This window comes from Nylanderia fulva, unplaced genomic scaffold (assembly GCF_048542155.1).
Source record: "Nylanderia fulva isolate GAGA-0341 unplaced genomic scaffold, ASM4854215v1 Scaffold5, whole genome shotgun sequence".
In the NCBI taxonomy this organism is placed as follows: Eukaryota; Metazoa; Arthropoda; class Insecta; order Hymenoptera; family Formicidae; genus Nylanderia; species Nylanderia fulva.
The window spans coordinates 832,059-847,793 of NW_028190587.1; the positions used below are offsets into that span (position 1 = coordinate 832,059).

Below are 15,735 nucleotides of genomic sequence, written 5' to 3' on the forward strand. Positions count from 1 at the left end.
CAAAAGCCGATTTTAATATCCTTCATGATCGTATGCGTTGCGCTTGAATAGATTCCACTTTGCTACGACGAAATGCAAGAGAATATATAAAGAGAAACGTAATTTCCGATCGTACATATGATATCGACATCTAACAGAAACTCTATTAACAGCTATATTCAATATCATACCTATTGCAAAATAAAAACGAATAATATTATATCTTATAATTACGCGCGCCATAAATTAGTAAATATGTGTCATTAAATATATAATCAAAATAAAGTATTATATTTTATTCAAAAGTAGGATAAAATAAACTATGTTTTTTTTTTTTTTTCAAAGAAAGAAGCAAGGACGAAATAAATTTTCGAAAGAGAACTCAAATAAAATCCCTTTGAAGAAAGATATTTCATTTTATACAGGGAAAATTAATAAATTGCGAATGCAAACATCTCCCCATTAGAAAATTTGTTTTCATAACACCGTAAATGGTCATTGCTTCGTGAATAATTCTACACTCGCAGCACTGAACATCCCAGGATCTAGCATCTCTCTGTGCATTTTTCGCAAAATAAAAGCCAACTCAAATTATTCGTAATGTACGCGATAATGATATAGTTTTTTGCGATTTATTTCTATATATGTATTTAAATTAGGGAGTATCTCATAGGATCAAGATAGATAGCTTGCGTGGTCGCTATCTCCGGGCCATGGCGTTTTATCAACGACCGTGTTATGATGCCGCCATATCTGCGGTAAAAGAAAATGGCATGGAACATTTACGACTACGATTCTCCGACGCATTACCGCGGACTATCTGCCTCGATCGGCAAAAATGCCGCTAGCTGTTACTCCGGGGTTCTGGTGCTCCGGAGGGACCAACGTATCCCTCTCACATCAGATGTAATGCATCCACTAAGAATATTTCGTTACGTTTAAACGTATATGTTCTTTCTATGTTCACTTTGCATACATTTCCCGTTTTCTCGGATGGCAAATGTCATACTGAAAGAGATATCGCGTCTCTACAAGTAATAAACCGCGTATCTTTAGGATGTATTCTTTAATTTGCAGTACATTTTACTACCAGTAAAATTTTATTGTCATATACTTCATCGTTATATACTCCATTACCCCATACCATTGCAACAACATATCGCGTTGCATGAGATATTATTTCAATAAAACATCGTGAAGCTACTAAATTGTTTTGAAGAATAAAAATATTATATCGCAAGCAATTAATCTAAACAAACTATCGCATGACAATATTACGTGAATAGAACTCACCACTGGTCACGTGGATCGGGCAAGGACCTGTGCACGGAAATGAGATCACTGGCGTACTGATTAAACGCATTATTGAGCCAGCCATCGTCCACCAGCTTCTTGGTCTGTGCGGACATGTTGGTCGGCAGTATCACGGGCCTGCCCATCTCGCCGGGTGCGACAGCATCCGGATCCCGTGGTACAGCCAGTACTCCACCACCTATAGGATCATTAAAGGGATCGCTAATGAGTGACCAGAATATTGGCTTATATTGATAAATTGATTATAATAAACCAGCGTAAAAATCGCTTCCATCATCGTTCGTCGTCAAATCAATTAGAATTATTAAGCGATTTTACGTTAAAATTTTATAAAATATTTTCATTATCCAAATAATTAAAAATTAAAAACTAAATACATTTAGTATCTTCAGTTCCTCTGCTTCGATAAACCATATTTTTGTTTTAACATTTTTTTTTGTACTTTTCAATTTTATCCCGTTTTCATTCAATCCATCCTTTCCAGAGAGCTTAGAATTAAAATGAAAATTTCTTTCCGATTAAACAATAATGGGAAAAATTAACGGGACGACCTATCGAATCAATATATTATCCTATAAACGAGAAAAAAATTTTATTACATTCTACAGATTAAAAGCTTTTATAAGTGCAGACTTATTCAAAGAAAATTGAGATTTCCTAATTAAAATTAGAATACCGTTACTTTGATTAAGAAAGAAAGTAAAAATATTATTTCGACGAAATAGAGAGACAAATCGAGCGACGCTGAGAATTACGTCATACTTGTGGTTCATATTTTATCCGATTGCACTCGATTTAGTTCCAGCTAATCTCGCTTCACTTCTCGTTTCGCCCGAAGCGGAGCACGGTGCTTAACGTCAACGTTAAGAAAGAACGTGTCGGCGACGGCGACGTCGTCGTAGAGAGAGAAAAAGGGAATCGGGAATTGAATTTTCAGCACATCCAGCCGGGACGTAGCCGCGCGTCAAGGTACACGCCTTATTCTAAGAGCTTTCTCGCATAAACTCCGGTTTTATTTGCCGGCGCCATATTGCCGCGGCATCGCTAAAGTCAGAGGTAAGTACGCGATACGGTCGGCTCGCTCGCTCGCTCGCTCGCTTGTCCCGAAAATAATTTTATCCCGCTCGACAAAGTTGGTACCCCGGTGTGTACGATGCGGCAATAAAGAGAACGACAAATTGCTTTAGTGCCGCGACCCGGCCCGCCACGAAGTTCGACGGTGAAACTCGCGCCGTGTATCACGACCGCCACCCCATCCGTAGCTTTGCGCCAGCCAAACACGGAGCTTTCTCCTTGAGAAAACGCAGCATCTTTCGTCTCGTTCACTTTCAACCTCGGCCGTTTCTCTAGCGCGTCGAGGCATTTAAATTCATTAACACGTCGTTTTGTGCGCGCGAGTACGTGAAGGCTCCTCTGGGGAACGCGAGATCATGAGAGGCACCACCAAGCGAGACGTCTGGGTTTATCACTCAAGAGATCCCCGCTCACAGACAAGCAACCTTCCTATATCGCGTTGCTCGCTAGCGCGTGAACCACCGACAATATCGCCGAGATGATCCATGTACTATGAGAGCCCTATTCGTACTTCGCGTCTGGCAATAAGAGCGGCGAGATGAACTACCAAGGGTTCCTTATTGCGCCTGTGGCGGCGCCCGGAGAGAACGAACTTTCGTCTTTGAGGGTTCTCGGATGCAGCCGTACTCTCGGATCTATATTCTTCCTTCCCTGCGGTTTGATTTTACTCCCATCTTGTGCAATTAACACACACGCAAGAAATGTAAATCAAACATTAATAGGATTTAAAAAACGTGCGTAGAAGTTTTAATTTTTTCCAGATAAAGTGTTCTTGAATCGACATATCATCAAATGTTTCTTAATTTGAAAATCTTATCTTCATAATTAAAAGTAAAAGTTCTCAATAAGCGCAATGTTCTAAAAATGTGTTAATTATATGTAAAAAATTTACACAAATCTGTGATGAAATAATCAAATATTTTGAAAATTTGATTTACACCGTTTTTCTATAAATATTTTAAAGTTATTGAAATCGATAAACTTTATACTCATTTTTGTATTCACTTGCAATTGATAGTGTCTTATCGATTTGTCTAATATTGTAAGCAGGTGAATCTGTAATGATTGATACCTAAAAAAACTGTCTCGAAATATCGGACACGATGTCGAGCCACAGGTGGCTCGCGAACTAACTTAACATTCTCAGTATGATTCATGCACAGACCATACATTCCGCAAGGAACATCTATCAGCTTATTAAGACCGAACTAGCACCTAATCCGCGTGATGTGTCAGCCTGTTAAGCCGTTTCCTAACAGACCTGATTCATGTGGCCACTCACAGTACATCTACGTTGCATCGACAAAAGATTAAATAAAGCCACTATACATCACATATCTCTACGTAAAAAAAAAAAAAATAAATAAATAAAAAAGATGCGTTTTTTACGTCAAATTTAATCAGAAATAATTGCTCATGCAGAAAAATAATGAAACAGACTCGACCATCCTATCCCGTGTCTATCTTTGGTTGCGTTAAAAGGTTGTCACTTTGATCTGTTATTTTCACCGAGATAATTCCCACAGAGAAAGCTCGACTCTCCCGCTAAATTGAACAAATGAGAAGAAATACGGGAAAAAAGCGGAGCTTAAAAACAGTGCTTCAAAAATTACCTTGCTCCGGTCCGGCCTGATTGATCTTCGCCCTGTTGCTGAATACGTTCCCGGACGTCTCTTTTCTAAATGGCGCCGCGGGCGGCACAAAGCCGTTCGCTTGCTGTGGCATCGCAACCCCCGATGGCGCCAACCCCTGAACGGCGGCTGCCCGATCCTCGGTGTAGAGCAGGAAACAGACGGTCACCCACACGGCGGTTGCCAGAACCGCCACCTTCAGCCACAACGACCTTCTCCTCGGAAAGCCCATCTCCTGTCCGGGCTCCTCTTCGTTCCTTCCTTTGTGCGCGTACTCGCCCGCCTCCTGCTGCGATTATCGACACCTTCGTCCTGCGTCCTGCGATTATCGTGCTTCTCGTGCGGCCTCGAAATGTCGTGTTACCTCAGCAACATCCTCTCGTCTCTGGCTCTGCGACCTTCCTGCGACCGGGCTCGCCGAATGACGTCGAAAGGTCCAGATCAGTTCCTCCTTTCTACCGAGGATCGAGGACGTTAATTAATCGTGTGCGCGAGTGGAGAGAAAGAGAGAAGGAGATCGGCACGGAAAACTGCTGCTTTCCCTTTCACGAGTGATCGCGTCAGAAGTTTCCACAGCGGGAATTACAGCGTCCTCTTCTCCGACGAGCGATATTTTATACTAAAATGTCAGACGACTGACTGACGTGTAACATCTTGCAACTTTTTCTAAGTGTCACAGAACATCGTCCATTTCTGTAAATTATTCTTGAAAATCGATCGATCTCTCGATATCGATGTATCACACGAGAGAAATGCGATAAATTGTACCGACGGATTACGTTACACTAATTTTGCAGTAGTTTAGATTCAAACGTTTCAAACGTTTATCGAGGTTTGTGTGATAGAATCTGATACGTTTGGCGATCGATATGTCACGTTTGTTTTTACTCCAACACGAAACGTCGTAAAATTTTGTACAATATTAATACGGGTTATAGCGTCCGTAGATATGTGGATATGATTATAGTCTTCTGATTAATAATCCACATACATATGTACCGTTGCGATATGTATATTTTCAGGTCGAATGTTTTTTTCCATCACCGCATTCTGATATCTGTAAATCATAGAATAGAAATAGTCGATATTAATAAAAGAGAAAGTGCTCGAATAATTATCTATATATATACATGCATATGAAGACTAAAATGAAATATAAAATTAAAAATATCTGAGTTGCAACAAAAAGTTTTCTTTATTTATAAAATATAAAATTATCTTTTAAAACTATTTATACAATTAGTCAAATTTATTTAATCATTAATGAATTTAAAATAAAATATTTTAGAATCGTAAACTTAAATACAATATGTGCATGTATTAATATTCGATCTTTTTATAACTATTTACGATAATAATTTTCATAATTAAGTTTAGATAAATATTTTCAATTTTAATCGAATAATATTAGAATCGTTGTAAAAGTGATTATATATAAAAAATTATTTTCGATATTGAGAGAATTAAGTTCACGACGAAATAAATTTTGCTTTCACAGTTATTTACTTTTTAAACTTCAAAGATACTATAATGAATAGCTACAATGATTTAATCTCATCAAAGAACTTTCGCTTCCTTATTTATTCAGTGATTCGTCTTCATAGATTTGAGTCAAGCAATTTCTGAAATCTAGCGTCACGGATTACATTGCGAAAAACAAAAGTTTTATCGATATGATATCTCATTATATATTTTATTGGTTATATTATATTTCATAATATTTATATATTTCCTTACATTTAATACCATTATTTAACATATAATTATTCAATACTTATCAAGAATAAATAAATCTATAGTTTTTTTTATGATTATGTGTTAAATGGAAATAAAAATGTCTTGCTTCAAAATTCACATCTTTGGAATTGTGTTTGAACAATTTATCTTATCTCACCAGATGGTATTATACAATGAGAGATAATCTGAAAATACGATCGACTTGAGAATTTCTCAATTAAGAGAATGATCGTAAACTTGCTCGCTCGTTAAACGATCTATAATCTAGAGTTCAACGTGTGTATTTGAAATATGTTCTTGCGAGTAACCCGGCACCGAGTAATTGGAAAATACGCGCGTCTCGGGACTTTATTAACTTTGTATTAAATTAGGAAATTATAAACTTTGGGCCACACGAAGCGCGGCGGCATACTTGTTAACGACGTTAGACGGGCGATTACACACGTACATAAAAGTAACGATCGACGATATCGACGTGTTAGCTCGATATTACCAGATCGATACTCCGTCCTCCGTGAAAAGTGTCGATCAAAGACCGATTTGAATCGCGCAAAAAAGAGGAATAAATGAATGCAAGGGCCGCGTAAATTAAACCGAAACGTGATACGATCGGCGGATATTATCTGTCATTTTCACCGGGCCTATTACGCGACGAGATGATTATATTCCCGACGTGGAGCGCGCGATCGGGCGCCGATAAGTGGACGTGCAACCGTTGCATTATGCGCAATGCATCGCCCCCATGAAGGAAAAGTTGGCCGTCGTCGCGTGCACGCAATCTCGCAGATTGTGCAAAGTTGTCTGCTCGTATCGGAAAATCGAGGGTTGCATTCGAAAGGACCGGGATATAACGATGAAATGGCCACGCGCGCGTAGCAACCCTCGGAAAGATTTCGGGACGTGAAAAGCTCGCTTCTCTTCTCTCCCTCTCGCGAAGGAGAGAAGCTAACTCGCGCGTGTCGCGCTCTTTTCAGACGCGCCGGAGACATTCCGCTATTCATAGGCGGAGAAAGAAGCGTGCATGCACGTTTTACCGTTTCAACCGTAACCGTATCGCGAGGACGCGTTATACCGGATCGAACCGGCGATGTATCCAGATACACGGATGTATATGATGACGAGAGAAGTGCAGTTAAGTCAGCTTTACGCGCAGGCATCTTGATTGACAGGAAATTATATCTGTGTGTGCCACTGTGTGTTTCATATATAATCATCGCTCGCGATCAAAAAGAGGAATTATTTTATCTTAATTATTAATAAAGAAGTTTATCAATAATTTGTTCTATTGATATAATTAATAAAATAATATGTATGTAATAAGATGTGAAGTTTTCTTCAAGTTCTGACGGAGTTTTTTTTTATCGACGGAATAAATAACTGTGCCTTTTTCATATAAGGTATAGCTAAGTTGGAAACATCTTGAAGATGATAATAATTTAAACCTTTCGTAAACAAGGATCAGAAATTTCGAGATCTGCAGAAGAACAATCTCGCGAGAGAAGCCTTCGACGGTACAGAATAAGAGAACTCTGAAGATTATACTATCTTCCTCAAAAAGGCCTTCTTTCCATTTTCAGAGCGAGTGGAGAGAACGTTGTCTCGAGTAGACACGTGTTCGAAAGCGGTGTGCGGCTCTGGAGAAACGTTAGTGCGAAAGTAGTCTGGCTCTCTAGCTTTGCCAGAACCGTACGTGGCGAAGTGGCATGGTCGCTTTTTAGTGGTCGTTACTATCGGAGACACTTTTCCGTAAAAGAGTTTACTGCTCCTCGTCTCTAAAACGCCAGCCGATGTATCGGGTTGAAAAACCTCCTTTTTCTTTCCTTTATGATCCTTTACGATCTGGCAGTAAATATACTGTAAGTAGCATAAGTGTAGCATCTCCCGTCATGGCAGTAGAAAAAGATAAGAGTTGAAGATGCAATATATTTTTCTCCTGGAATAGACTGTATTTCGGGATCTCAAAGAAAATTCTTTTGATAACGCCGAGAGTAAGAGATTGTTGAATTCAAGTTAAACGTACGCGACAACAAAGGGTAAACACAACTATATGATAAAAAATAATAATCGCGATGCGAAATTAATGAATAAGGTAAACAGAAGACACAAATTTAATTTACTGTGGAGTTGTTGTGAAAAGAAAAAGTTAAACAATAACGAGAAATTAAATAAAGTCTTAAAATGAAACTTTGAAAGAGGAAAAAAATAACACTGCGCCATGTGTCGCGATTCAAAATTTGAAATTAAAATATTCCTCGCATTAAAAAATAGTCCTCCTTTGTGCATCTTTATTCAGATCCGTACTCTCTATATTGTTTTTTTAATTATACACAGCTTTGAATAAATCTCACAGATATGACTAAAAAAATATAGTATCGCGCAATTCAAAAAGAAAAGTATCTCCTCTTCCGATTTCTTAAAGGTATTTTTTGTGTGTACGCAAAGAGCTCTATTGTAGGTAAAAGATTAGCAAATTAATTAAATATATTTACCTCTTAAATGAGAGTGTTAACACAACGCCAGATGGTTAAACGAAGTAGAGAAGGAAGAGTATATTCATCGTTTGTAAGAGCTTGCTTTCGTAAATTTTGCCGCAAGCGCCATCGCCCTTTCGTGTTAAACGAAGTTACACCGAGCTACTACGAAGGATAACATCGTGCTCGCGTGTCACTGTTTATTTGGGTTAGGTTCTATTTTCGCTACGAGTCTACCGCCGACATGAAACGAGAACACAATGGTTGGATTCTTTATCCGTCTTTAAATGAATCGCTTGGAGGATAGAAAGGCGATAAACGTTCGAAGAGAAATGTTCGGCACGGGGAAGGAATGCCAATCACGTTCGATAATATCGGCAGCGTGTATGCGACACGTGCGTTATCGAAGTAACGTCAAATATGGATAGTTAGGCACAATGATAATCCACTTTTTCACTCCAATCACATATTTTATCGTCTCTCTATTCAAACAATTTTTTTTCCTTAATAAGCAGTCAATGAGCAAGAAATAAATCTTTTCTTGCTCTTCGCACACTTCATTTATTTATTGCCTACTTTTATTGCTCCATTTATTTGATTTCTGTATAGCAATCCGCGTACGTAACGATTCCGCGTGTTTTTCCAACGATAGATAGACGCATTAAATAATTCGTAAAAGTTGCAGTCATACACAGCAATTTTGTGCTGAATAATAATATCGCGAAATGCGATCGATGGGTTGATCAAATATCGATCGTTAATGGCCGCATAATAAAATTTCGAAGCCTCGCTAAAAGCGTTTATAAATGCATTCTACTCTTCCCGCGCGAGTCACTTAAGATAGAAATTTAAAAAGATCGACAATCTTTCATGTTCCCATGCAAAAATATAAAGACCCGTCGTTGTTTTCACCGTTGACAAACCTCGCCGTATGGCGCATCTAAATATTTCTCTATACGCGCTCGAGAGAAAAATGGAAAAGGAACTCGAGAGACGCGGACACACGCGAGACAGAAGGAACCGAAGGAGGGATATATCCGTGGGATAGACAACAGAAACCGGCATTCTCTAGTCCATGCGTCGCGGACCAAGAAAATAAGTCGGCCGAAATCCCTTGCGGCGATACCGTGTGAGCTCGGAATATACAAGGGAAAGGAATCACGGGAAGGATTTCAAATCTGCATGAGTTCTCAAATCGATAACATTCGTGTATTCGGTGTAAGAGAATCCGAAGAACAATCGGAAAAGGAGAAATATTTTAGATATACATTTTAGATGTTATTGCTTTATTGCTCTCATTAATTTAAACTAAGCATTCCAAGCTATATATATAGTCCAATTATAAAAACAGATTACTGTAAATGACGTAGATTATTAAACTGAATTGATAAATAAAGAAACGAATTATAAATAATGCTACAGCGATAGCATTGAAATGTTTCAAACTTTCTGCAAAAGCGCATTTCGGTGCAATTAAATAATTAAATCAAAGGGCGGAAATCCTGTCTCTCCGTTCTTTGACAAAATTATATAGCATTAAATTATTCACTGCATTAAATTAATCAACGTTGTGCTATATATATATGTAACTGTGTCCTGTCGTGAAAAGATAGAAACAATTATTTAAAATACCACAATATCTCGAAAGACAGTACAATCTACAAGAAATTACAAACTTGGTAATTTATACGTTAATAATTTTTCCATCCGGGCTTAAATGCCTAAAACCACCTCGATTTACAAATACAGAATTAACGTTCATGGCTAAAATTCCGTTAAAGCGAAAATTTGAAATTCCGTGCCACGCCGCTTAGCGATGGAAATTTGCATGAACGTTACCGCCGTTATACGTCCTTAAGATGCATCACTTCATATATTATGCAAAACTCAGTGCAGGATCTGCTTGCACGTCGCCGCACGGCGAAAGGAACATATTCGACAGCGAAGAAATTTTCCGAGCTCGACGGCGCACGAAATTGCGTCGCCGGAAACGACCACGTGTCGCGGATCTGGTAATCAGGAAAATAATTGCGCCGCGTCACGGATTACCGCGGCGCTTCGCGCAGCGAGCTCTCTATCGTTGAAGAATTACTTCCATTTAAAAAATAAATATATGTATACTTTTATAAAAATGTATTTGTAAAATTTAACAAAATTTTTTATATATATTTTTAAATTAAAAAGAATAATTGAACATTAAATTTAAAAAATAATTGAACAAATTATTGAAGAAAATTATTTTAATTAAAAAATAAAAAATGTATTGTATATGTGTACAAGTATATTTCTCTCTTTGTACCGAACTAATGCATTTTTTAATTTTATTTTAATAATTATAGCGAATATTATTAATCGCAACAAAAAACCATTCTCATATTTTTTTTCTAATAATTATATAAAAATTTCAAACATCGTTTCGAATAAAATGCACAGTTCCCGAGGCTACTGATAAAGAGATAGTAATAAAATGTCATTATAATGTATATGTATGCATTCTGTAAAGAACAACAGTTTTTTTTTCATTCATATATGCTGCAACATACACAAGATGGTAACATAAAAGTGTCGATGGGTAAACCTGATAACACGATAGATTGTGTAACGCGTGAGAGCGTGCGTCACATGTGCGATCCAGTATTATAGGATTGTGAAACTCGGTACCGAAGCGGTTTCACGGTAAATCTGAGGAAATGTGGACATTAACCCCCATCCCCCATCTTCCTTCCTTGCCTACCCGTATCTCTACCCCGACAATGGAGAACGTTGGCTCACAACGTGAAGCAATAAAGAGTTAACACGGTAACCGCTAATGGAGTAATGGACGTTTCGGGCATGCAGACATCGACTGGACTTCCGCCAAATGAGCACGTTCTTTGGGGTGAAAATGGGGAGAGAAGGGAGAAAGGGATACCCTCCGATACTATCCTCCGTGCTAGTTCCTTGCTTTATCTTTCACGTCGCAATTCGTGCATTTGTGCGGTCGCCTATTCCTTTCTCGACTCGCCGCATTAAGCCGTGAAGATCTTGGTAATCTCGTAGAAATTACATTTCTCTTTCTGTCTCGCTCTCTCATCAAACTAATAAAGAAAATAGATACGGAATTTATTACGCACGCACTAAATGCCGTAGAATCTGTATGCTTTAATGACGGTAGCTGATTTGCGAAAGGATATATGATTTTAAGATTATAATTCGATAAACAGAGAGAGCAAACACGTGTGCGTGACTATGATTGATTCGCTTTTAAACCGGTAAATTAATATTAAACTGTTAAATCCGCACTACGATATACAAAGAACTTAATATGATTTATAATACTATATTGTTTCTAAACTATATTTTAATCACTTTTTTATTTTTTCTCTAAATAAATTTAAAGAAAGAAGAAAATAATAAAATTAAGGTTGAAAATTCATTAATGTTAATGAAATCCATCATTAATAATTTAACAGTCAGACAATTCGCGAAGAAATATTAACGTGCGAAAAAATTTCGACAGCAAGCTAATCGAGGTTTGCTAATTATTGTTTCATTTAAACGAATCATACGAGGCCGCTATAATCTTCCATCATGCTGCTGGCTAGATTACGTCGGACTTCTTGACAAATGATCGCTTATCACGAGCTCCGATTTCAAAGGATACCACCACACACAGACAGATTACTTGAGTAAACCACATTTTGGGCGCGATGCGTGAAGAGTCACGCGCGCCCATTTCGTTAGGTCAGAGGTCACGAGGCCGTCATGAGAAGCCGCAAGAAATTATTACGTGACTCCGGACCCTTACGAACCTGTCGACGCGCTACCGTAATTCCGCACTAATGGTGGCCAAGTAAAAAGCGCTAACGATTTTTCAGTCCACCGGGACGCCTCGTGGTCGCCTTACAACCGATTATGGGAAATCGTGGCCTGGATTTTCGCGATCGATCGTTCACCAGTTCACCAGAAGCAAAGCTGCTCCAACGCACTTCTCAGATACAACCGTGCTTTTTCAATTAAAACGACAATTTTTTTATCAATTATCAACATTACTCTTTTTCCTAGATTTTCACCGCATATCAATATAATTAAAAAAAGTATTCTTTTATTAATTTGTTAATAAAGAAATAAAAAAAAAAATGTTTCGCAGAAAAAATATATGTACATTGTTCTCCATTTCTAGATTACTTAATACAAGCTCTCTTTCAAAAGTTTGTTATAGATTTTATGAGCGCGTGGAGGAACAAAAGAGAGAAATACCTTTAGAGAATCGATCGGCGAGATCTTAACGATGAATTTTGCGGTTCGATGAAAACTCGGTTCGAGTCTGCCGAGCGCGACGCTATGGCGCGGCTAATCAAATTCTCGCCCGTGGGACGATTCGCGCTCGATTTCACAGACCCGGGAGCGCCAAAGCTCCTCGAGGCCAATACTAATTAATTTTCATCGAATTAACACCGATGCTCGACGAGTTGCGCGCTCGAACGCCAAAGGAAACCGCTCTCCGGCTGGTGGAATCGCGCTTTGCGGAATCGCGCGCAATTCAGACACCGTGAGAGGGAGACGCGCGCGTTCTGTATTTATTGGCTCGGCGCAATTAATGGCGCGCGCGGTGTGTGCAGAACGACGGCATTTGCGCCGCGATTCTACGTGGAATGTTTATGAATGAGAGAATCGATACGCGGTTCGCGAGGCATGCGTCGTAAATCAAGAGGCCCGCGAGCGCGATATGCGCTGCCACGGATACGCGCGTTTTACGCTCCACGAGAGACAGGATCAAGCTTCGATGCGTCATTAACATTCGCGAGATGCAAGAGATGAGACGCGAGGTCTCGAGCGAGAAGATCGGGAACATTGACGTCCGCAAAGAGGGGCAATAGGAGACATTCGCCTTCTCTTGAAATCGGTAAAAGAATTAAACATTTGCTCTGCTCCTTTTGAATAAACGTTGGAATTTATTTGCATATTTAATATTTAAAAAATGAGGCAGGATTAATTAAAGAAAGAAGAAGAAGATGAGAAGGTTAAGGAGAAAGAGGAAAAGGATCTTGGATTTGTAAAGTCGTCAGGATAAAACGAAGTGGAAAGAATATACTATAAAAGTTCGGGAACACTCTTTCGAAAAACTCCTTGTAAACCCTGCGGGGAAAAACGATAAACTGACTTTGTATTATATATATATAAAAATAAAAATTAAAAAATTAAATTTAAAAAATTAAGAAAAATAAAAAATAAGACGTAAAAAAAAATTTTAATCATGGCCCCCTCTTGGAAAAAATCTTGCGGACGCTCATGATCGGGAAAGCAATCGTTCTCTCTTCGAGAACTGTCATTGAATATCTACGGTGACGAACGGGGTACAGCGGCAAAAAGAGTGTACAGAATGGAAGCGTAGCGGGGTTCGATATCACGGGAAATTGTCACTTTCCCGAAAAGAGAAATTCTGAGGATTCCTCGCTGCCATCCCGGCGCGAGAGATATCAGACGTTGCTTCGATTGACACTTTGCGCGACATGCTTGCCGAATCCGAGCGAACGAAAATAGACGAAGCGGGTTTCCGCAATATTATTCGAACGAAACGAGGCGTCGTCTCTAAAATATATATAGTACTCTTTCTCCATTTTTCCGTCGAGAAAATTTCACGTCAGTCAATCGTCGGAGAGATCGTTCCCCGAATTTCTCGCGAAATCGAATGAGAATCGGCGCGGGAAGTATCGATGCGTCGCGCGTAAATTCGCGCGAGGTGGCTCGAGAGATCGAAGCAAGCGGTCCGTTTTGATTACTCGCGAGACTGGAGTAGCAAACGTGATTCGAAGACGAGATCAGAGCCGCGAACGCGTTCCGTTGCGGTGGACCATTCGGCGCTCCGATATTCCTCGTTAGAAATATGTATGTAAGTGCGTGCATGTGTGTATGTATACGTGTGTTCAAACGATTGACGTGGAAATATGGCGTTTACACAGCTGCCATGCACGCGGGATAAAGCACCTTTTAATTAACGCGCATAGATCAGTGCCTCGTGTAGAGACAGGTGCGCTTTGCATCAAATTTATTCTGGTATCGGCGATACCGATATTATATTTTCATATCGTCCGTGTCACGTACGAAAATGATTTCCTACAACAGTTACGTCAAGTCAATCATTTTCGACGGAGAGTCGTAAAAATTGAACAAAACATTCACATACAATATCTCACTCTTATATCTGAAATTTTCTTCAAAACTCCAGATTATTCTGGTAAATACAGCTAGATCGTATATTATCCTCTATACTGAGGTATTCAAATGCTAGCACGGGTTCACCAAGTAGCCGCGATAGCCCGTTTAAAGCTCTCGTAAGTGCAAGCGCAACGCTCGCGAAATGATGCAACCGTAGCATTAAAAGGCAGCGATTGCAGCTATACGTAGCCTCTCTAAAACACCAGCGGAGTAGTACATACATACAGTCCCGGCGACTTTCCTGCAGAAAAGGAAACGCTTGGCGCAGCCCGGTCACGTCTCACCGAAAATACACGTCAACTCGGTGTTCAGTCGGTGTGTCCGAATTTGCACCGTTCGAGAGTTCCCAACTACGCTTCGTCCGTGGCCAAATGTCCCGCGCCGCGGTTCTTGTAACCGAGTGATCCACACCCGGCGACGAGAAAGAGAGAGAGAGTGTGTGTGTGTGCATGCGGTTCGCGAAAACGCGCGCGCGAAATTCCGTTGAGTAAACTAAAGTAAAGTGGAGCAGTACAGTATACGAAGGACCGAATTTAGAGTCGTCGCGCGAACCCACGGCGTGTCCCTTTGCGAGACGTACCGTTTCAAATGAATATATCGCTTCACGCTACAGCTAGCAGCGAGATAGAGAGAGAGAGAGAGAGAGAGAAAGTCCGAGACGACACTCATCTCTGCGCCTTGGTGGAATTAGAAATAGAATACATTTAGAATATGTGTCACCTACGCGTTAGCATACACACAGTATGTTTTATTCATCGAGTCACGGACCATCAGCGGATCGTCGAAATGAACTTAAGCTCGTCACGGCGAAATCAAAGAATTGAAAATCGTCATTTACATGTAGAACACGTATAAAATAAAAATGATAAAGGAGATTTTTCTGGGAAAAGAGAGAGGGAAGAGAAGGAGTGATATTTTTCGTAAAGAATAACTTCGCGACGCAAGTGTTAAGGGTAAATATTCTTCGCGAGGTTGTCTGGGTCGCTCGGCGAGGCAATTTTTTGCATTAGGGGCCTCGTCGCTTTGTCTCATCTTCGCGCGCGGATGAAGAGTGTAAGCTGGAAAAATGCAGGACGCGTGATAGTGGTGGGTATAGCGATGCCGTTGGCAGCGGCGTTACGTCAAGACTGTATTCCCGACAGGGCGTTATACACGCGTCTTTCCGCTCTGATACGCGGAGAGAGCGCGCGTCCGCGCGACCATTGTTACCCTGACATTCTGCGAGGGAAGAAAAACGAGAAGAGTGGAGAATCTGCTGTTTACATACTGGAGGAGGAGAAGGGAGAGGGATGAGTGAGCGAGGGAAAGAAGGGGATGGATGTGTTGGGTGG

The 15,735-nt window shown here is 39.8% G+C and overlaps 1 protein-coding gene across 6 annotated transcripts in view; it reads right to left on the reverse strand.

The window, feature by feature from the left end:
- Window positions 1-15,735, reverse strand: part of Pgant9 (polypeptide N-acetylgalactosaminyltransferase 9) — a 208,535-nt gene that overhangs the window by 74,226 nt on the left and 118,574 nt on the right. For all 6 annotated transcript variants that reach the window (XM_085487107.1, XM_085487108.1, XM_085487104.1 and 3 more), the window contains 2 exons: window positions 3,981-5,055; window positions 1,273-1,471 (listed from right to left, as the gene is read on the reverse strand). In XM_085487107.1, coding sequence (XP_085343233.1) covers window positions 1,273-1,471; window positions 3,981-4,230 — 449 coding nt within the window. In that variant the 5' untranslated portion in view covers window positions 4,231-5,055. The remainder of the gene's footprint in view (window positions 1-1,272; window positions 1,472-3,980; window positions 5,056-15,735) is intronic.